The 15063-nt window shown below is 43.6% G+C and overlaps 1 protein-coding gene across 1 annotated transcript in view; it reads right to left on the reverse strand.

The window, feature by feature from the left end:
- TMEM144 (transmembrane protein 144) overlaps positions 1 to 10336 on the reverse strand; it is a 32045-nt gene extending 21709 nt beyond the window's left edge. Inside the window, 1 exon segment of the mRNA XM_030564491.1 lies at positions 10032 to 10336. Within this exon segment, the coding sequence (XP_030420351.1) occupies positions 10032 to 10163 (132 nt within the window). The 5' untranslated portion in view covers positions 10164 to 10336.
- Positions 10337 to 15063: the final 4727 nt, after the last annotated feature.

Here is a 15063-nt window from a genome sequence, read left to right on the forward strand (position 1 = left end):
GGAGCGAAATGAATGTAATTATTTAAATGTTTCCCTTTGGAAGACGTTGGGGTGTTTTCTCTTTGAACATCCAAGAAAAAAAGTAGGAGATTCCTACGGTTGGAGTAGGAGGTACCCCACCATGAGAAGAGCATGGGGTAACTTACTCCACCTTTCTAGGTCTCTGTTTTCCCTCACATCCTTTGTCTGTCTGGTCTATTTAGAATGGAAGCTGTTTCAGAGAGTTTTTACTGTATTTTGCTATATGTTTGTAAAGAAAAAAAAACCCAGCATAATGGAATCCCATTCTTGGCTAGGGCATGTAGGCGCTACTGTAATGCAACTAATAATAACTAATGCTGGAACTGCTTGAGAGACTAACTTCCCAGTTTGAGAAACACCGTGCTAGAGTGTTAACTTTATACAGCACTCAAACACCACACGGATGGATGTGGAGTAGGTAAGGAAAGATAAAAACGAAAAGTCCAGCATGTTCGTTTACTCACTAAGCCATTGTACTCATCTGCATACGTGTGGGGACCATATCTGGGTTTTGCACAAGAAAATCTTCAGATTGTTAAGAACATTGACATAGTATTGATTTTCCTGCTTTCATTACATTTCTGCAAACACAGTATGCAGTTCTGTAGCCTTTAATCTCATAAAACATGACAGTGCTTTAAGCTGCCCTTCAAAGGGGGAAAATGGTGTGTGCTCTTCTGAACTTCACGATGGTGTATAAAGGAGCCCTGAAATGTTGCTTTTATTACGCCCGAGGAAAAATGTGTGTGGTGGGAAACAAGAGAGAGTTCTGCTTGTTTCTAACATTTAAAATTGCTATATTGTGTGCCCTGGAAGATTATGTATGACTTGAGAAGTATTTGCACTACACCACAAGTACAAAAAAAGTGAAAACTCTAATTAACTGCAAGAGGAAGTTATTTTTATTCAAACTGTTTAAAACTTACTGTTTTCCTTAAAATCCATTTGCCTAATGCTCTTAGGAGACAAGCTCATTTTAAGATTGAACACCATTACTTCAGTTAAGGTTTGAAAAAGTTTCCAATAGTTATCCAAAGAGTCTTCCAACAACAATTACAAAAACAAAAGAGACTGGACTTGTATCATAACCTTAGTGCAGCATGGTCAGTTTGTAGTTGGAACCGCCGTCCCCAAACATATGGGCGTAGCTTTTCCAGGGCGTACACAATGGCATAGCATTCCTTTTCACTGACTGACCAGTGACTTTCCCTCTCAGACAGTTTCTTGCTGAGAAACACGACAGGATGGAAGTTGTGATCTGTTGCTTCCTGCATGAGCACTGCTCCTATACCACGCTCAGATGCATCTGTGGTTACTAGGAATGGCTTGTCAAAGTCCGGGGCCCCGAGCACAGGGTCAGACATGAGCATCGCCTTAAGCTGGGTAAAGGCCTTTTGACACTCGTCAGTCCACTTAACGGCATTTGGCTGGGTCTTTTTGGTCAGGTCGGTCAATGGGGCAGCGATTTGGCTGTAGTGTGGTACAAATCGCCTGTAGTATCCGGCCAAGCCTAAGAAGGATTGGACCTGTTTCTTTGACCTTGGGACAGGCCACTTTTGGATAGCATCCACCTTGGCCTGTAGGGGGTTTATGGTTCCTTGACCCACCTGGTGCCCCAGGTAAGTCACTCTGTTTTGGCCTATTTGACACTTTTTGGCCTTAACAGTTAGTCCGGCCTGCCTGATGCGCTCAAAGACCTTTTCCAGGTGGAGAAGGTGTTCGGGCCAGGAGTCTGAAAAAATGGCCACATCATCGAGGTAGGCAACTGCAAATTCTCCCAGTCCAGCTAGTAGACCATCTACCAGCCTCTGGAAGGTGGCGGGTGCATTTCGAAGGCCGAAAGGAAGGACATTGAATTCATACACCCCCGCATGGGTGACGAATGCTGACCTCTCCTTGGCAGGTTCATCTGGCGGTACTTGCCAGTACCCCTTGGTTAAGTCTATTGTAGAGATGAACTGGGCACGTCCCAACTTCTCCAATAGCTCATCGGTGCGTGGCATTGGATAGTTGTCCGGACGAGTTACCGCATTTAGCTTACGGTAGTCCACGCAAAAGCGTATTTCCCCATCTGGTTTGGGTACCAGAACCACTGGAGATGCCCATGCACTGGTAGATGAGCGGATTATACCCATGTGTAGCATGTTCTGGATCTCGCGTTCTATAGCAGCTTGGGCATGAGGAGACACCCGGTAGGGTGGGGTTCTGATTGGGTGAGCATTACCTGTATCAATGGAGTGGTATGCCCGTTCAGTCCATCATGGGGTGGCTGAGAACAATGGGGGGAAGCTAGTGCACAGCTCCTTAATTTGTTGCCGCTGCAGACGTTCCAGGGTGGTTGAGAGGTTCACTTCTTCCACGCCACCGTCTTTTTTCCCGTCGTAGTAGACACCGTCAGGCCACTCAGCATCATCTCCCTGGACTGTAAACTGACAAACCTGTAAATCTCTGGAATATAAAGGCTTGAGAGAATTAACATGGTACACTTTAGGCTTTAGTGAGGAATTGGGAAATGCTATGAGGTAGTTTACAGTTCCCAGGCGCTCTTGGACCGTGAATGGCCCTTCCCATGATGCTTCCATCTTATGGGCCTGTTGCGCCTTCAAGACCATAACCTGGTCTCCTACCCTGAAAGAACGTTCTCTGGCATGTCTGTCATACCAGGCCTTTTGCTCTTCCTGAGCATCCTTTAGGTTTTCTCTAGCAAGGGCTAAAGAGTGTCGGAGGGTGCTTTGTAGGTTGCTTACAAAGTCCAGAATGTTAGTTCCTGGAGAAGGCATAAACCCCTCCCATTGCTGTTTCACCAACTGTAATGGCCCCTTAACCTCGTGACCATACACAAGTTCAAATGGTGAAAACCCTAAACTGGGATGTGGTACAGCCCTGTAGGCAAACAGCAACTGCTGCAACACTAGGTCCCAATTATTGGAGAATTCGTTGATGAATTTTCGTATCATGGCCCCCAAAGTTCCATTGAACCTTTCCACCAGGCCATTGGTTTGATGGTGGTACGGGGTGGCAACCAAGTGATTCACCCCATGAGTTTCCCACAGTTTTTCCATGGTCCCTGCCAGGAAATTAGACCCTGAATCTGTAAGGATGTCAGAGGGCCAACCTACCCTGGCAAAGATGTCTGTTAGGGCCAGGCACACAGTATTAGCCCTGGTGTTGCCTAGAGCTACTGCTTCTGGCCATCGGGTAGTAAAGTCCACTAAAGTCAGTACGTACTGCTTTCCTCTGGGCGTCTTTTTTGGGAAAGGGCCCAGAATATCCACAGCTACTCGCTGAAATGGGACCTCAATTATGGGGAGTGGCTGGAGAGAGGCCTTGGCCTGGTCTTGAGGCTTACCCACTCTTTGGCATACCTCACAAGACCGGACGTACTTGGCAACATCCTTGCCCATCTCCTCCCAGTGGAAGGACTTCCCCAACCGGTCCTTGGTTCTGTTCACCCCAGCATGGCCACTGGGATGATCATGGGCTAAGCTTAAGAGCTTCCCCCGGTACTTAGTTGGAACCACCAACTGTTTTTGTGGCTGCCATTGTTCCCGGTGTCCACCAGAAAGAATTTCCTTGTATAAAAGTCCTTGGTCTATAACAAACCGGGATCGATCAGAAGAGCTGAGAGGCGGTGGGGTGCTCCGTGCCGCCGCCCAAGCTTTCTGAAGGCTGTCATCTGCTTCCTGCTCAGTCTGGAACTGTTCCCTTGAGGCTGGGGTCACCAGTTCTTCCTCAGACTGTGGACTTGGGCTTGGTCCCTCTGGAAGCGATGTAGGTGATGGGGTTGTTTCCGTTGCTGGTGAACCGCTCTCCGCTGGTGCACCTGAGGTTATTTCAGGCTCTGGCTGAGCCGTTTGGGTATGGCTGTCTGTTGTTTCTGCCAGTTCTGGCTCGCTGGTGCCCTCTGGCGTTGAGTATGAAGATGTGGTTGCACTTGCTGGTGCTGGTTGCTGTTCCAGTTCCGGGCCTGGGACTGGAGATGCTGTGGCTGTTTCAGTGGTAGGCATGGAATCTGGGTCCACTACCTCTGTCTGGGTCTCTGGTAACACAGACGGGGCGTCTGTGGACGGCTCAGGAACAGGAATGGGTCTGGAAGCTTGCCTGGTTTGGCTACGTGTAACCATTCCCACTCTCTTGGCCCGCCTCACCTGGTTGGCCAAGTCTTCCCCCAGTAGCATGGGGATAGGATAATTGTCATAGACTGCAAAAGTCCACATTCCTGACCAGCCTTTGTACTGGACAGGCAGTTCAGCTGTAGGCAAGTCTACAGCTTGTGACATGAAGGGGTAAATTGTAACTTTGGCCTTTGGGTTGATGAATTTGGGGTCTACGAAGGATTGGTGGATAGCTGACACTTGTGCCCCCGTGTCTCTCCACGCAGTAACCTTCTTTCCGCCCACTCTCAAATTTTCCCTTCGCTCCAAGGGTATTTGAGAGGCATCTGGGCCTGGGGATCTTTGGTGTGATGGTGGTGTAATGAATTGCACTCGCATGGTGTTCTTTGGACAGTTGGCCTTGATATGTCCCAGTTCATTACACTTAAAGCATCTTCCATCTGATGGGTCACTGGGCCGAGGTGAGTTACCGGAGACTGGTGAGGTGGAAGGGTACGGTGTGTGTGGCTTTACTTGGGTGGTATGTGGGGTCTTTGGCTGTCCTCGGTTGTAGGGTTTATGGTCTGTGTGCCCCCTGGGGTAATCGTTCCCCTTGACAGTAGCTTTCTTGCTTTCTGCCACTTCCATCCATTTGGCTCCAATCTCCCCCGCCTCAGCGATATCTTTGGGATTTCCATCTTGTATGTACCGTGTGATGTCTTCAGGAACACCATCCAAGAACTGCTCCATTTGTATGAGGAGGTTCAGTTCTTCCAAGGTTTGAATGTTGTTTCCTGTTATCCAGGCCTCATAGTTTTTTGCAATGTAGTAGGCGTGTTTGGGAAATGACACCTCTGGTTTCCACTTTTGGGTTCTGAAGCGCCGACGGGCATGATCTGGGGTTATCCCCATCCTGTATCTGGCCTTGGTTTGAAAAAGTTTATAGTCATTCATTTGCTGCTTAGGCATTTCAGCTGCCACCTCTGCTAAAGGTCCACTGAGTTGTGGCCTTAATTCTACCATGTACTGGTCTTCGGGGATGCTGTACCCAAGACAGGCTCTTTCAAAATTTTCCAAGAAGGCCTCGGTGTCATCACCTGCCTTGTAGGTGGGAAATTTCCTGTGCTGTGGAGCAATAATCGGCGCCGGGTTGTTAGGGTTGGCTGGCACATGCAGCCCAGCTTTTGCCAAGTCCAGTTCATGTTTTCTCTGTTTTTCCTTCTCTTCATTTTCTTTTTGTTGTTTTTCCATTTCTTTTTGTTGTTTTTTCCATTTCTTTTTGGTGTTTTTCCATGTCTCGGCGGTGGGCCAACTCTTCTTCTGCTTGTTTCCTTCGGTAGGCCACCTCTTCTTCTTCTAGTTTTCTTTTGTGTGCTGCCTCTAAGGCTGCCTGTTCTCTTTGGTAGGCTGCCAGTTTGATGCTTTCTTCCTTTTCTTTTAGCTCCAGTTGTCGCCGGTGTTCAGCTTCTTTGAATTGGTCTTCGGCCTCAATTTTTGCCTTGGTAGACATGGTTCCTGTTTTCTTGTGTTGGGGTGCCCTCCGGTGTTTATCTTCTGAACTGCAGGCTCTCTGTTGCCTCCTGAAGACTGCCTAGCAACAGTGCCTTTAGCTAATCTTCAATGTCAAGTAAACCTGAAAAACCACTTTATTTGCATTTATATAGTGCTGGTATGACTCTCAATGGGAGTGCTATTGTGTGAAAAAAGACCCTTAACAGTCTGCTAATGGCTTCTTGCTTAACATGCAAGCCACAAACTGCCAGAGAGAGCAGAAAAAAAATTCTCTCTGGTTCCCTTTTAAAACCAACTGTTTCTCTCTGCTAAAAAGCCCTTAGCAGAGAAAAGAAAAATATAATATTCCTACTGGCTTCTGGATTCTGTCTATATCCCACCACTGCTACACCATATCATAACCTTAGTCCCAGATTTGGACCTTAGCATCCAAAATATGGGGGTTAGCATGAAAACCTCCAAGCTTAGTTACCAGCTTGGACCTGGTATTTGCTGCCACCACCCAAAAAATTAGAGTGTTTTGGGGCACTCTGGTCCCCATGAAAAACCTTCCCTGGGGACCCGAAGACCCAAATCCCTTGAGTCTCACAACAAAGGGAAATAATCCTTTTTCCCTTCCCCCCTCCAGGTGCTCCTGGAGAGATACACAGACACAAGCTCTGTGAATCCAAACAGAGTGACTCCCCCTCTCTGTTCCCAGTCCTGGAACAAAAAGTACTTTCCTATTCCCCCAGAGGGAATACAAAATCAGGCTAGCAAATCCAACGCACACAGACTTCCCCTGGTTTCTTCCTCCCACCAATTCCCTGGTGAGTACAGACTCAATTTCCCTGAAGTAAAGAAAAACTCCAACAGGTCTTAAAAGAAAGCTTTATAAAAAAAGATAGAAAAATACATACAAATGTTCTCTCTGTATTAAGATGACACAACACAGGGTCTATTGCTTAAAAGAATATTGAATAAACAGCCTTATTCAAAAAGAATACAAATCAAAGCACTCCAGCACTTATATTCATGCAAATACCAAAGAAAAAGAAACCATATAACTTACTATCTGATCTCTTTGTCCTTACACTTAGAAACAAAAGATTAGAAAGCAGAACTACTTCTCCAAAGCTCAGAGAAAGCAGGCAGCCAGAAAACAAAAACCCCAGACACACAATTCCCTCCACCCAAAGTTGAAAAAATCCGGTTTCCTGATTGGTCCTCTGGTCAGGTGCTCCAGGTGAAAGAGACATTAACCCTTAGCTATCTGTTTATGACAACTTGTCATTTCTGCTAATTCTAAGAGGCTGGGGGTGGGGGCACAAAGCAGAAAATGAATTATGTATAAGGAAAAGACCCTTTCAGTCTCTCTGTGTACCTCAGAGAAAAATGAAAAAAAGGCCACAAGCTAATTTTTTTCCTTTGTAGGTCAGCCCTAAGGACTGAATTGTCAAGGCTATCTACTGTTGATATAACATACCGTAAATAGTTTGAAAGCAGGATACTGACAGCTACTGAGGAACACTCAAAGTAAGGAGACTCCAATTATGATATATACAAATTCCACATAATTTTATGTACTTTCTTTCTTGCAGAATATTTGTTGCAATGTTCTTTTTTCTAACAATTCCTGAGCTATCAACCTAACTTCACAATAAGCGCATCCAGAAACCATATTCACCCAGCAAGAGGCTCTAATTCCAAAATCAGGATCTTACTATGTCTCCCTCACATCTGATCCAACCAGAGCTTGAATGAGAACTAGCTGGCTGTGGCTCAATCCAGACAAGGACAACATAACGTTGCTAGGCTGGGGGCAGCAGCAAGAAGAGTTGGCAAAACTCATATCGGCATTTCTCAGAGCAGGAACGTGACCTCCATTTACAAAACAGGAACATAACCTGAAGTTGATATTGGATCCTTGGTTGACTTGCTCCCTCCCTTTAGTCAGCTGCAGCCCAGGTGCGTTAACCTTCCAGACACACTGCAAAGCTCATCTTTTCTCTCTTGGTTGAGGCAGGTGTGAGCTGAGGGGGATATATTTACAGGCAGCCCTTTGTTTATGATTATATTGATTTCTAATGTATGAGATGGGCACTCAGAGCTATTAATGAGCACCTGCAGAGGCATTTTAAAAAGAATCAGAGGAAGAAATACATAAAGAATACTAGTTCTTCAGAAATATGGATACAAGCTGTAAATTCAGTTTTCAAACACCCAAACATTTAAGGGTGCTTGGATCCGGATTTCAGTTCAGATCCAAATTTCTGATTCTATTTTTAACTATTGTACTTGAAAAAAACAATAACTTTTGCCCTTGAGATGACATCCCATAGCATTTAGGTTAGCCATATGTGTTTTATTTATATATTATATACCAGCTCCTGGATCTTAGCCTCTGTTTGCTTGGAACAGCTCAGGAGAAGGACTGCAAAATGGATATGAACCACCTTTGTTCTACCAGATGTTGGGACAACAGCAGCACCGCAGGGTAGACAGTCACTACAGTCTCTGTAACAGTCTTCTGTTCCTCTTCAGAAGAAGGAGAAATCTGGGATGTCCAGTTGAACCCCCTTTAAGCCTGCTTTGTATTGCCAGTAGCAAGGCTGATGATCTGACAGCATTGGCAAGATCCTCAGCTGGTATAAATTAGCAGAGATCTATTGACGTCAGTGGAGCTTTGCTGATTTATAAAATCTGAAAATCGGGCCGTATATTTTCATTATGTGAAAGCAGCAAAGAATCCTGTGGCACCTTATAGACTAACAGATGTTTTGGAGCATGAGCTTTCGTGGGTGAATACATCTGACATGCTCCAAAAGTCTGTTAGTCTATAAGGTGCCACAGGATTCTTTGCTGCTTTTACAGATCCAGACTAATACGGCTACCCCTCTGATATTTTCATTATGTTTCCTTAGAAAACAGCCCACAGTTCAGTTAATTTGCCGGCCAGGTATAAAGAAAAGGACAGCACTTACAATTTGCTATGCTTTTTCTAGCCAATTACGAAGACAAAGATCCTACCCCAAAGAACTTTCATGTCAAGATGGATGAAGGATGCTGTTAAGACTTCAGAGAAATTGTGGTTTGCTCTGGGCTATGAAGCTTTGTTAATAAAACAGGTATTTGTAGAGACCACATGCCATTGACAATTCATTCCCTCTGTAATCTCTTCATTGAAGAGCGTATTTTCGCTGTGATTATCATAGAATCCTTTCACATCAAAGAGGTATTACAGTGAAACTTAAATGTGAGTCTGAGATTTGATTACTTGCTAATGAAAGGTCTCTTATCCTTTCCTTTCTAAATTAAATGTTTTTGAAAGATGATTCTTCAGACTAAGTTGTCAAAAAATATACTTAAATTACATAGAAAAAATAGTTGTTTGCAGTGTTGTTGTAGCTGTCTTGGTCCCAAGATAGTTGAAAGACAAGGCAGGTTGGCCCAGTAAAAGACAATGCCTCACTTACCTTTTTTCTCTCATAGAAAAAATATGCAGTTCAATTCACCAAGGGCCAGATTTTACCTCCCTTACTCAAGCTGAGTAGTACCTTATTGCATGATGTCAAGAGAACTACACTCAGAGTAAAGGACTTCCCAACTAGAATACAGATGGCAGAATCTGGCCAGAAATAAGTCATCACAAATACAATCACAAATGAAATAACAGCACGTGGAATTTATTTTTTCACATACTCATCTGCAAATATTGTGCAACTCTTCAAAAATGTAACTCAAGTGTTAACTGAGAACTCAAACTCTTTGTTATCCTTTCCCCCTTTCAAACAAAAGCAGCATGGATGATAGTCCATTTAATAACTACAATTTTAATGGATTTGTTTCCACAGTCAGCATACTTGTACAGAGGACCTAGGGTGAAATTGCGTCTTGTTGGAAGTGGGCTCAGCTCTTGAGAATTCAGGGTAGCCTCGCTCATTTACATCAGCAGATATTTCACCCCTTTCATGACTCACTCCAGAAGCATTAACTAGGCGAATTACCATACTCAAAGAAACATAAACATACCCACAGAAGCATTATAGGCACAGTATATCCTCTCCTTTGGGCTTTCATTCACTTCATTCATTGCCTTTGCATGATTATATTATTAAAAAGTATTGAAATTATTTAAAATTGTTTAATTCTAATGGCAGGAACGTTTTCTGATTTTAATGAAGTGATAACAAGGGTTTACCTATTTACTCTATCAATCCAACTGCTGGATTTAGTTTCATTTCTCTCTGCCCATTTTATTTTTGAAATTAACATCTCCTTTACTTTGCACTTTATAAATGTTCCCCCCCCTTACTATTCTACTTTTACTAGTGTATCTATGTGACCCTCCTTGCAATCTGTTTGCTCACATTACAAAATTCCTAGGCACACAAATGTGTTTTCCTTTACAGTGACTTTACTTACAATTGTTTCTTTGCAGTTCCGACTTCCTGCACTGACTTGCTCTGCAGAAACTGCCGGTGCCCAGCTCCAGTTCCTGCTCCTCCTCATGTGATCAAGGCTGTCACCCACCCACCGTCCTTCTCTTTCATTCATTTATCTTTTGGGCACATTTGATACTGAAGGGAACTTGTCATACTATATGTGTGTTGAGAGTGGAGGGGAAAGAATAACGCCCAAACTGCAAATAAAGCAGAATAGCCTTCTGATTCTGACCTCTGTATCCCACCTTCTTCCCTTTTGTGGCTCCGCTGTAGCAACAGCTACTTCATGTCATGTGCTTGGGTCTGATCACGAGTGAAGGGCACTGACAGGAGCAGGAGGAGGAGCAAGGGCTGCAGTAATTAAGGCAGTTTGGGTGCAGTGTTTGAGAAGTGCAGACTTAATTTAACTCCTTGTTTTTTGGATTTCTAATACTTAAACCTTTCTTAAAAAAAACAACAACCCTCAAATGCTTTGAAAAGAAATAGGTACTCACACCACTGATATGTGCCTGCAGCAGCTGCAGCTTTGACTAGATCTTAATTAATTTTTTTGTGTGGCGATATATATGCACACATACACCTATCACACTCAAGAGAACATTATTGAGGTTGCAGTCAAATGCTCAAAATGTAGGAAATGCCAGAATGAAGGTTGCCTGTGCAACCTTTATTTGCCTGCCTGTTCCTGTGCATTACAATACTGCCCTTAATTACATGATTACATACTATTTTTTCCTGCATCATTCAGTGCATAAGATGTAGGGTGCTCACTTAATGAGCTGCTATTCAATATGTGGTTTTCTCCTTATTGTTCAATGAGTGGCCCCAAACCTTATTTACTTCACATTATTCAAACCCTGCTCTGGAAACAGAATTGTTAACTTCCTCACAAGTGTTTCTGCAGCACTTATCACTATAGTATCTGAATGCTTCACAAACATCAATATTTTTCACATCACTCTTGTGAGGTCGGGGGTGATATTATCCCCATTTTACAGATGTGGAACTGAGGCACACAGAGATTCAGATAAAAAGTTTCCCGTACTTTTTGATGCTCAATTTGAAATGCCTAGGACCTGATTTTTCAGAGGTTTTAGCATTTTTATACCATGTCAGAAGTTCAAAGCACCACTCTAATCTATTTCGTATGCAGTAATGAGCACTCAGCAGTTCAGCAAATCTACTCCCAGGTGAGTCAAGCTTGACAACCCAGAAATGAGGAACACACAATTAGTAATGACTTGCCCAATATCACTCTTTTTGTGGGAGCAGAGATATAATCCAGTTCTCCTGGATGGAATTTCCTGGCTGGGATCTTGTGGAAAAAACTAATGACTGATGTAATTAGAGACTGACTGTATCATAATGTATAAGGGGCAGAATGTATAATATTATGCCTTAATTCTGGCGTTTTCAATTTCCCCCATCTCTTTCCCTTGACTTCCACCCCAAACTCCTGGTGCACTTTTCCTCTGCTCCTATCCATTCCTGCCCCCCCACTCCACTTTGCTGCTTAACCACTTTTGTCTCCTGTCTTCAAGTTTAAAGTATACGGTATCATCAACTTATTTGTTTCTTCACTTCTTATTTTTCAAATTAAGGTTCAGTAATATTAGTATGTGAGGTGCTTTTTAAACTATCTTATATTTTCAAAATAAAACAGCAAAGCTAGTGCCTGAAATAATTTCTTAGAAATTGAGATATTCATGAGCAAAATCTTGCTTGCTTTATTTACTATGGATGTTCTATGGATTGTGGGTTGCCTGAGGATGACATGGATATGGTACACAAGCTTGCTACGATGTACAGATATATCTCTAGAAAAATGCAACCAAGAACCGTTTCACAAAACTTCAGGTAATTTAAATTCACCTGCCTTTTGGAAAACTGGGGTTGTACCAAGTAGAGAGGAATTTATATACAAAAGTAAACAAGAATGGAGGAGAACATTTCTTGGTAGTCCATAGATCCAATGATGACAAATCTGTGCAGATCAACTACTGTTGGTCTCATGGTGTGCCCTCTGATGACTATACAAGCCAATTCTAGAGGTGCATGTTTTGTTGCAGATGGGGCATGGGAAGTTTGCGGTCAATGGATTGTACTGCACTAATAACTGGCTGAATTCCCACTTGTAGTTTTGGGATATTGTATTTATAGTGAGTGATATACCCTTTGATCTAATGGTATTTGCATTGTGAGGTTGGATTCCACAGTGAAGTCGTAATCCTGGCCTTGATCCTGCTCTACTCAAATACTTGGAGGCTGCAAAGTTTTCCACAAATCTTTTAAGATGTTTGTGTGTGTGTACCTTCCTCTCACCCCCTTGCAAGAAATCAGTTGAGATTCCTCCCCAAGTCACCCATACCTTAGAATCCTCATGGACAAAAGCCAGATGCGTGGAGATCCAGTGCCTCTACAGTGGTGCTGGGACCCTAGCACACTCAACCCACTCCATAGCAATCTGACTGTAATAGAGGAGCCATGCCATCAGGCTTCCCTTGGTTGTGACTGCCCCTGCTGTTTCCTATCTGGATTGGATCCATGGAAAGGTAGTTTATCACTGTATCAACTCTTTTGGTTAATCTTTGAGAATACTTGGTGGATGACTGCATTTCCCAGCCTCCTACCCTCTTCCCCACCACATGCCCAAGTCCTAATCCTTGCTCCAACACAGACTGACCCTGGGAAATCCATCTATGTGATCACATGAAAGGATTGGGGGGATAGTGCAGTGACCTTGGCTGATTTTATAGATATATGTACACACTTCCTTCATGGGATAGGTGAAATCCACTTGGGAGTGGCCTCCATGAACAGGTCTGGGTGAGGCTATTTGGATCCTTGTTTGGGATATTAGAATGTGATGCACAGGGAATGGTAGAGTTGTGACAAAGGCATCATTATAACATTGCTGCAGATTGGAGCAGAAAGAGAGCATGCCTTGAAGAAACCTTTTGCCAGATACAAATATCTTTAAAAATTTGTAAAATAATTAGGGACAACTATTTTTAAAATATCAAACAAATGTAAAAATAATATGTTCTACTTTTGGACTGAATGGTTAGTCCATATCTGAAGCCTTGCTGGGCTATTTCCATTAGAAGGAAAAATTGATAATAGGAGTCAGGTATTTCTTTAATGCAAATTCTGCTCCCTCTCAGGGCCATGCTCATGACTGCTTTTCTGGCTTTCTTTTGGCTCTCTCCACCCAGCAACCAATCAATGCCTCATCTCCTGCATTTGCAATCAGGCCCTAGAAAACCCCCTTGGTCAATATGGCTCAACCTCTAATTGGCCCTGCATGCATCCTAGTGCCTTAGGCTTCTATTGTCTCCTCCTATTTTATGCCATAAAGGAGATCTATTGCATCTTTCATTTAGCCTGAATGAAGGGTGATTAGCATGCCCATCAGCTTTAACAATGCAAAACCAGCCTAACTGGCCTAGTGGCTTGGGGAAAAGCTGTAGGTTTGATATATCTTCATTTTTAGTAAGGCTTTAGTAGCTAGGTTGATGGGAGAAGCCCTTCTGTCGACATTGCACTGTCTACACTGGGGGTTAGGTCGGTATAACTATGTTGCTCAGGGATGTGGGTTTTCCACATGCCTGAGCGACATACTTATAATGACATAACTTTGTAGTGTTCACCAGGACTAACGTTAAGGATAATTAAAAACTGAAAAAGTCTTTGAAGGGAGGTTTTGCAATCCCCATTGTTGGATGTTTTTAAGACCAGGTTAGACAAATACCTATTAGGGATGGTCTAGGCTGATTTTGTCCCACCTCAGCATGGGGGTGGGGGAGAGAGGGGTCTGAACTAGATGACTTCTCGAGGTCCCTTCCAGTGCTACATTTCTATGTTCCTGTGAGTACCTATAAATCAAAGACATGCTTGATGGCAGCCATTAACATCTAATAGCATAACAATATAAAAATAACCAAAAACCTAGAATATTGGTAAGTCCAGCCTCTTTCTGAGGTGAAGTGAGACAGTATGTGAAAGCAAACTGTTATAATCAGTAACTGTTATAACATTATAATTCGTTTGCATTATGGTATCACCTAAAGACCCCAATTAAGTTTGGGGGGCTCTCTCCTGTTAATAAAACTCAGAGTAAGAGACAGCCATAGTTGTACAAGTATATTTTAAAATGATCATATATTATGTTGAATAGTTTTCTAAATACAACTGCCCCCCTGTGATGTAGTATACAAAGCCTGTAATGGGGGCAGGAAAGTGTTTAAGGTGCGGCTATGGGCTCAAAATCCCTGCCCCACCACACTCACAAGCTATGTCAGGCCTGCAGGAAGGGCCTTAAGAAGGAAAAACCCTGCTTAGCTGGCAGCAACCATGGTTTCAGCTTGTGGAATACAGTGTAGCTCAGAATAGGGACTATGTGCACAACCATTGCCTGTCTTAGTCCTCTGGGGAAAGAAAGGCAGACACTGAATATTCCAGAACTCTTGCCAGTAACTTGCCTGTGGGTGCTAAAGTGTGCTGCACCCTGCTGAGGGCCCGCTGAGGGAAGGGAGTTCCACAGCAGGTTTGCAGTGGTTATTTTTGTCTGATCTTTGAAGGGGTAGAGTCCCATGGGGCCCAGATGGAAGACTGAGTCTCCCACATCTGAAACTGTGCTGTTGGCCATTAGATGCCAAAGAGAGAGTGAGTACAGGGACTTGTTGCACCCCACACGGTAGGGTTGCCAGTTCTGAAGCTATTCCGGGAGATTTTTTTCCCCCAACATGACATAATATAATTTTCTTAAAATAGCCTATTAAAATCTCCCAGATTGCTTTTAATAGTCACCGGGAAATCCATGCCAATTCCTGGAGATTCCAGGCCAATCCTGGAGGGTTGGCAACTCTACCACAGGGGCACTGTGGAAGGCCAAATCCATTACCCTCACCTCCCCACAGAGTCAATACTGAAATCAGTGGCCGCTATAATGTACTAAGGGCCCTGCCCTCAGTTACTATCTCTTATCTGCTTCACATCCCACTTCTGCAGCA

This window comes from Gopherus evgoodei, chromosome 5 (genome assembly GCF_007399415.2).
Source record: "Gopherus evgoodei ecotype Sinaloan lineage chromosome 5, rGopEvg1_v1.p, whole genome shotgun sequence".
Taxonomy (NCBI): domain Eukaryota; kingdom Metazoa; phylum Chordata; order Testudines; family Testudinidae; genus Gopherus; species Gopherus evgoodei.